At 24.2% G+C, this 7,854-nt stretch overlaps 3 protein-coding genes across 3 annotated transcripts, besides 2 other annotated features; all 3 read left to right on the top strand.

Annotated features, from left to right (window-relative positions):
- Positions 1-19: 19 nt before the first annotated feature.
- EHI_052200 (uncharacterized protein) lies at positions 20-517 on the top strand (the record flags this gene model as incomplete). Its single annotated transcript, XM_001913949.1, has 1 exon — positions 20-517. The coding sequence occupies one exon, from the start codon at positions 20-22 to the stop codon at positions 515-517; it is 498 nt and encodes a 165-aa protein (XP_001913984.1).
- A 679-nt stretch (positions 518-1,196) lies between these two features.
- On the top strand, positions 1,197-1,478 carry EHI_052190 (uncharacterized protein; the record flags this gene model as incomplete). Its single annotated transcript, XM_001913948.1, has 1 exon — positions 1,197-1,478. The coding sequence occupies one exon, from the start codon at positions 1,197-1,199 to the stop codon at positions 1,476-1,478; it is 282 nt and encodes a 93-aa protein (XP_001913983.1).
- Positions 1,479-2,250: 772 nt separating this feature from the next.
- Positions 2,251-2,794: a repeat region.
- Positions 2,768-3,792: a repeat region.
- A 1,897-nt stretch (positions 3,793-5,689) lies between these two features.
- Positions 5,690-6,349, top strand: EHI_052180 (uncharacterized protein; the record flags this gene model as incomplete). The annotated part of the gene is made up of 1 exon (XM_644306.2): positions 5,690-6,349. The coding sequence occupies one exon, from the start codon at positions 5,690-5,692 to the stop codon at positions 6,347-6,349; it is 660 nt and encodes a 219-aa protein (XP_649398.1).
- Positions 6,350-7,854: the final 1,505 nt, after the last annotated feature.

The following is a 7,854-nucleotide window of genomic DNA, read 5'->3' as shown; positions in this document are numbered from 1 at the left end:
AGAGAACTCAAAAATAGAGATGAGTTTAAGTGAAAGTGAAAGTGATGAGGTTATTGTTGGACAATTACCCCAAGACAGAAAGTCATTATTAGATGGAGAAGAGGATGAGGATGGTCCAATTGACACAACTACTAATATTGACAAGTTAAAAAATGAACGATTTGAAAATGTTCCTCAAGATGAAAGTGCAGTTATTGAACCATGTAAATATTCATATGAAGGGGAGGTTGTTGAGAATGAAGAATGGGATTGGAAGAATGAAAAGTTTAGTTCAGATGATGAGACAAACGCTGAAAATAAAGATTATTTCAATTTTGAAGAAAGTACATTTGGATATGAGTCGTTGAATCATCAGTCTGATGGTGCAAATGAACGAAATGATACTAACCAAGTTAATGAAGAACAACATATTAATGAAAAAGAAGAAGATAAGAGAAATGAAATGATTAACAAAGCAATTGATGAATATCTCAATGATGACAGTTATGAAGAGTGTATGAAAGCAGATGGACATTAAGATATAAACATATTATCTACTCAAAAAACAACAACGAATTTGAGTTTCGTAAATTTATGCTGCATTGATAAGTTTCTTGATGGTTTTAATTTCTTTATCATTCAAAATGTTAAAAGAATCACATTTATTTCATAATCAAATAAATAGAAAATTTAAAGTATTTCACAGTTTTAATAAACTAAATTTTATTTCAAATTAGAGAATTCATAATTAGGTATATCTTCATTCTTGCTGAACAACAGTATTAAGCTTTTCTAACTATTATGTGAGTTAATTTAATTGTATTTCTTTCGTTGAATGTTTTTAAGTTTTATCTCAACTTTTTATGTTTTCTATAACAAAATATTATTTCAACAAAATATCATTAATTTGAATTTTGAATGAAATTATATTTTTAGAAAATACAAAAATAGAAATTCAACAAAAATTCAATAAATAATGTTTCAATATTATTCTCATCATTTAAGAATATCCAATGATGTGTTGAACTATAGAATTTAGACTGAATTATACTTAAATACGAAATTGATATAATTCAGTTGAAGTATAGGTTTTTCGTAATGAAGGAATTATTTTCGAATGAGATATGGTTGAAGGGAGAAATGTCGTTCGAAGGATTTGGGGAAGAAGTGGGTATTTAAAGACGAAGCAAAACTTAGTAATCACTAAAGAAAAACAAATGCAATATCTTGTTCAATGTCACATTCATATGCACGAAGATCGTGAATTATTTGCTAAAATCCTTGAACTTCAAAACAACAGTAGAAAAGAGAAAGGATGTAAATCTTATTTTGTTTGTCAAGAACCTACAAACACAACACATTATTTGGTTATTCAAAGATGGGAAAACAAAAACCAATTTGAAACTCATCTAACTTCTTCTCATTACAAGAAGTTCATTGAGTATGTCAAAACAGTCACTAATATCCCAATTACTTATGAGTATTTTGACACTAATTAACTTGTTTTTATTAATTCATTTTAATTTCTATTAAGTGTGTTTAAATAACATAACTTTTTATTTTAATTTAAGTTATTTCAAAGGAATAATGTTCAATGAAATATTCTGTAATATATTTTATTAATTGAATGAAACTCATATAATGGTTTATTAGAGTGTCGACAATTTAGAACTATCTAATAATATGAATGATGAATAACTAAGATGACACAATTTCATTCTTGACATATTTTATCTTCTTTTGAGTTTCTTATCAAAACAATATTATTTGAATTATAAAGTAAATTGAATTAAATATGTATTAGTCTTATATTCTACTCTGATATTATTATAAAGTAATTATTTGTTGTGTTATTTCAATTTTAATTTCTTTTATTACTATAATAATGAAGTGTTGTCATATTAAATTAGTAGTCATATATAAATACACAAACAGACTAATTCTCATATAAATTAACACTTCAATTTTTATCTCGTTTCATTATTTTCAATTCTCATATGATTTAAAAATTAAATAATATTTCTTAAAAAGTTTCAAAGTAGTTAGTTATTCAAGGCTATTTGACTATAATCTAGTAAAAATAGAAAATTATTCAATACAACGAAAATAAGAGTATTTAATTATACATTGATAGAATTATCTTCTAATGTTCATTTTTTTTCTCGTGGATGTTATTCATATCATTGTTATTGGTTGTTTTTAATGAGTATATTTGTTATAGAAATGTTCTATTAGACTATTTCATTTTTACCTCTAATTCTTTCTTTTTTAAGATACTTATCCAATGCAGGAAATACATCAAATTTTATTGCGATGGTTATTGTGTTATATCAATGTCTGTTGTAAAGAAAATCAAACAAGATATAAAAATCCAATTTCATCAATAAAAAAGAAATGTCAATAGCAATAAATGGCATAACAACAATAATAATAAAGGTAAATGAAATACCAAGGAAAAATGGTTTAGAAGACGAAAGACACAAATAAAAACAAATAAGAAACAACATAAATATAATAATAAAGATTATACAAATAACAAATATAAATGAATAACAACAAGTGATATACAAGAAAGAATAGAAAGAATAACAAGTGAATGGAATAAATGAGAGTATGAAGAAATACATAAGAAGTAAGAAGGTAAAAGGAAAAGATGGTATTATATTCAACAAGAAGTATATTCAACCAAAAAGAAAAAGACATTAAAACAAATGAAGAAGAAATTAAAAACAAAAACACAAATAAAGAAATGAAAGAAAGATGTAAAATTGCAAGAATAAAAAATAATAAACAAAACATAATGAAAATACAAGAAGAAATAATACAAAAGAAAGAAATAGAAATTTAATTGAAGTGTTGTATTGTTTTGCAATTAATTGGTTGAATAAGAAATTATATAAGAAATTAAGATGGGAACAAATAGAAAGTATAATAAAAGTAATAAACATTAATGTAAATAATGAAAAAGAATATATTAAATATATTAAAATGTCACATAAAATAAAAGAAAGCACTAAACAATACATTAAAATGAAAGTAAATGATATAATAGAAGAGTAGAGTGTAATTCAATAATAAAAACATCATATTAAAGAATAACTCTACAGAAATTGATGAAGAATACCTTAACACTCTCATCAATAAAATAAAAGAAATGAAAGTAGAAAAATGTTCAAACATTAATTACTACTGGAAAAGAAAAGAAACTGACTAATTAATAATGGAAATTAATAATAGATGGTATTTTCATGAAGCAGAATGCAGGATCTGCAAGATGATATGAAGAGGATTTCAATGATTATGAACCTCTATCTCCAAAATAAAATAATAAGAGATAAATTTGATGAAATAAAAGAAATCCTAAAGAAAATTAATAGACTAGAAGATTTGGTCAAGGGAAGAAAATTGTACAGAATCAAGTGCATCATGAAATTAAAAGAAAATGATGAAGAAGGAATTAAAGTTAAAGCAATAGAAAGAATAAAATACCTAAAATATATGATGACAATGATCAAAGAAAGAATTAAATTTAATAAAAATGCAATAATCAGAATCAATACAAATAAAATCATGTTTGATTCTAACAAGAAAATTAGAATAAGGAAGAAAGACCCAAAAAACGAAATATACCCAAATAACGATATTACTTTAGAATATTTGAAATGTTATATGAAACACAGGTGATATTAAATAAAGATAAATTGGAAAATAAAACAAATCACCACAATTAATAAAAGATATATCAATTATGATAGTGTCATAATAACAATAAATGAATTAAATTTAAGTATAATGAAAATAATTGATTAGAAATACTCATTGACACAGTATAAATTCAATAAAAGAAAAACAAAGATAAAATTTAAGTAATAGATAAAAAGAATAAAACTATTATAAGAAATGATATGATTAATATTTCATATCAAAACAGCAATGAAAAGAAATAAATAAAAGAAAATAAAGAATAGAATAAAGAAAATAGAGAATAAGAGAGAATAATAAATACAGAAAATATTAAATTAATTAAAGAAATAAAAAATGAAAAATGACATTAAAAATATGATGAATGTAATTAAACAGTGACTCCGTCATAACAACAATACTCTCTAGAGTTACTAGGAAAAGACAATGAGTTTCATTTTATCAATTAACAATCGAAACCATCACTATTAGTATTTAATTGATTGTTTTTTATTAGTTTTATTGAGTCAGAACAAAATTCAAATAGACTTTTCTTTATTCAATAACTCACTATCGTGTTTTGAAATTACTCATTGGCAATTTTAATGCATTGTTTATATTCTCTCTTAGAAAATATAAGAATTGATAGAAAAATAATAACTAATATATTATTTAATTCAGACAATGATGATTGGAATAAAAATATATCAACGTTTAAACAAAGAATAATGAATAACAAAAATATAATAAGTATCATTGAAGATAAAGAAGGAAATAAAAATGAAGGATATATTAATTCTAAAATTGATAATTACTGTTGGATATAAATGGTTAAAAATCATTTGTATTTTCATTAAAGTTAAAATGAAGAATGAAAATTGATATTAAACAATAAACAAATTTATTTAATCACTCAAGACATTATTTGAATTTGAAATGATGATGTTTGTTGTTTATAAAAAATGATGAAACACAATCATATTGTTAACAATATTCATTTAAACAGAAATGAATAATCAATTTTTCATTAAGTTGAATAATTGTAGTTTAAATGAAATGACTTTTATTAACTATCTTTTATTTATAATGAAAGAATAATACTTGATGAAGTAAAAGAAAATTTTTTTTCATTAATAATTGTAGTTATGTATTTAAAACATAACAAAATCCATATATAATAAAATTGACATTTACATGAAATGAATAATTATTAGAATCAAGTAAAATAAACAACTAATATATTATTTTTATTAACATCATACTATTCATTCATTTCTTTTGTTGAAAATACCAATTTCACATAATTTATGAGTTGTTTGTATTTTCAATATCATTCATAACATGTGTTTTTCATTTATCTCTCTTGTTATTGTCAATTGTTAGTCTATTTTCTCAAGTTCAATCATATCCTTTGTTGAAATACCAAACCACCTATTCAATTCATCAGAAAATACCTCAAATTTATTTACATAGAATGTTGTGAAATTGTGCTGACATAGTCTAGTGTATAAAACTCAGTCATTAAAATGAATCAACAATACTAATGTATTGAATAACAATTTCTTATAAATTATATCTACACATTCTAACCTTCTCAATGTCAAACTATTGTATTCAGATATACTAAAACCATCATTTATTTGATGGTTGATGATTATTTTCTAACTGTTTATTTATCAAAAAAAAACATCTATTCCTCATTCTTCTGGTTTTGTCTTTGCTCATTTTCCAGGATATTCATCACTCCCAATATGAAAAGAAATTCTCTTCTTGTTTCATTGACTGTGTAATATTGCACTCAACAATTCAATATTTTGACGAGTATTTCTTTTGTTGATAGAACATCAAAAAACAAAAGTTAAATAACAAAAACATCACTGCAAATAAAACATGCTCAATGATAAATACTAGAAATAAAGAGGAAAATACCTTTTATAATGAGTGACAAAGATGACAAAAGTTGGTTAAAAGTGATTCATAATATCTTCATTCTAACTTGAGTTGAAAAGAAAAAATCTGAAAAGAAGTAATGCAACAAAACACACCACAAAAACCACAAACACCGTCTGATGAAAGTTATAGATTTTACCAACTCCTTCTATTTAACTTCTCACACTTTGTTGCGGATGAAGACTTCAACAGATATTGGGAAGTTTTCACAGGGGAAAAAGGATTTGAAACACTTGCACCAGAAGACAAACCATGGGAGACAGAAGGAGCAAACCTCGAAGAATATTTCAACTATGGGTTTAATGAAAAGACGTGGTCTGCATATGCAAAGAAACTGAGAGAGTTGTACAAAAACTCCTTAGCAGAGAAAGAAATCACAACAGTAGATACCACAGTCAAAACAAAGCAAGCAATCATGGATTTAGAACCAAAGAACAAAATAAAAAATGAACCAAAAATCGAGGAAAGCAAAGAAGAGCCAAAAAAAGAAGAACGCCGAGAACGAGGGAATGACAAGCATGAAGAAAGAAAAACACGTCAGAGTGAGAAGAGAGAAAGCCGAGATAAAGAGAGTAAAAGAGAAAGTAGAGACCGAGAACGCAGAGATAAAGAAAGTAGAGATAGAGAAAGTAGAAGAGAACGTGATGAACATAAAAGAAGGGAGCATGAGAGTCGAACAGAACATAGTCGAAGATCCAGGTCTAGAAGACGTGAACGATCACCACGGAGAAAACGATAGAAATAAAAAGTTAATAACAATGTAGATTCATAAATCACTAAATTGTTTTTCTGTTCGGATATTTCTTAATTTTCCTTTCCCCCACCCGATGTGGCTGGTGTTATTCAGATTCAATGACATCTGTCTTTGTAATCTACCACACACAATCATTCTTACTTACTTTCATCCCTTCCATCACTTTTCTTATACAAGATATTCTAACCAATTTCCATGATAATTCATGAACTAACATAGAAAGAGACTTTTCAATAAAGACATGTAACAAATTGATTATTGTCTTTTTTAATAGAATAAAACTAATCAAGAAATTATTTTGAATAATTTAATTATGAAAAACATTATTTCAATTCTACATTTCTTCTCAATAAAAAAAGGAAAATGATAAAAAATGACGTTCAATCAAATAATAAATGTCCCAGGTTTGAACTACACATTCTCTTCTATAGAGGTGTGAGAAAATCAAGGTTTTACTCTTGCAAACATAAAACAGAGTTTATTTAGAGAATTAACCCTTGGTTGTTTTGCATAGAATGAAAAATATAAGTTTTGTGGTTTAATATACAACCAATTAATTAATAACAAACTATTTATTTACTATTATCATATTCTATATAATATAATTCAATTATAATTTATTTTTCTATAATTTAATAATAACCCATTTTTTGTTATTTCAATTTCTATATTTTCTTTATCTGTATTTCTTTAACTTATTTCTCTTCATTTCACTCGTTGAATTGAATGATTTTTGTATATTTTTCAATATAAAGAATATAACATTGTTTAGTATCATGGATATTGAGTATTATCATTGTTCGTGTAAAGAAATGAAGAATTATTTATTCTTGAACAAACAAGAGATGCTGTGTCAGTTTGACTAAAAATTAAAATATGTTGTATAAATAAAATACTTTGAAAATGTGAATAAAAGTGAAATAAGATATGAAATTGAATGTAAAACAGAATAAATAGAATGTGTTTGATAAGATAATGTAAATATGAAATATGAAGTAAATTGAAAAAGAATGATATAATGAAATAGAAATATGGAAAGAAAAGAAAAAAAGAAACAATGAATAGATTAATAAATGAATGTTTAGATTGAGTTAATTATTCAAATTGTCAAATAAGTTGTTAAGAAATGTTGAATTGAATCGTATAATACATCATTTATTTTATGTTAAATTTATAAACATTTATCATTATTATATTGAATTAGTTGTTTGTAAATTATTAAAATTATTGTTTGTTAAAGTAGAATCTTGACAAATTCTTCATTGGTTCTTGTGTTATTAACATATATTTAACTATTAAACACTCATTATTTTTGTTAATCATTTGAAATTAATTTGGAAGAGTTAATAAACAGGATTTAAATTGATTTAAAGAAGTAGTAGAAAAACTTCAAATTATTCATCATTCATTCGTTGAATTTACTAACATTTATCATTCTTATTTAGTTTGTATTAATGTTTATGAAATAAAAGGGAATGAAATATATGAAT

The sequence above is a fragment of the Entamoeba histolytica genome, genomic scaffold, assembly GCF_000208925.1.
Source record: "Entamoeba histolytica HM-1:IMSS scf_1104750517069 genomic scaffold, whole genome shotgun sequence".
NCBI lineage: Eukaryota > Evosea > Mastigamoebida > Endamoebidae > Entamoeba > Entamoeba histolytica.
Note: the sequence above shows the minus strand (reverse complement) of the source record. Positions and strands in the feature narration are given on the sequence as shown.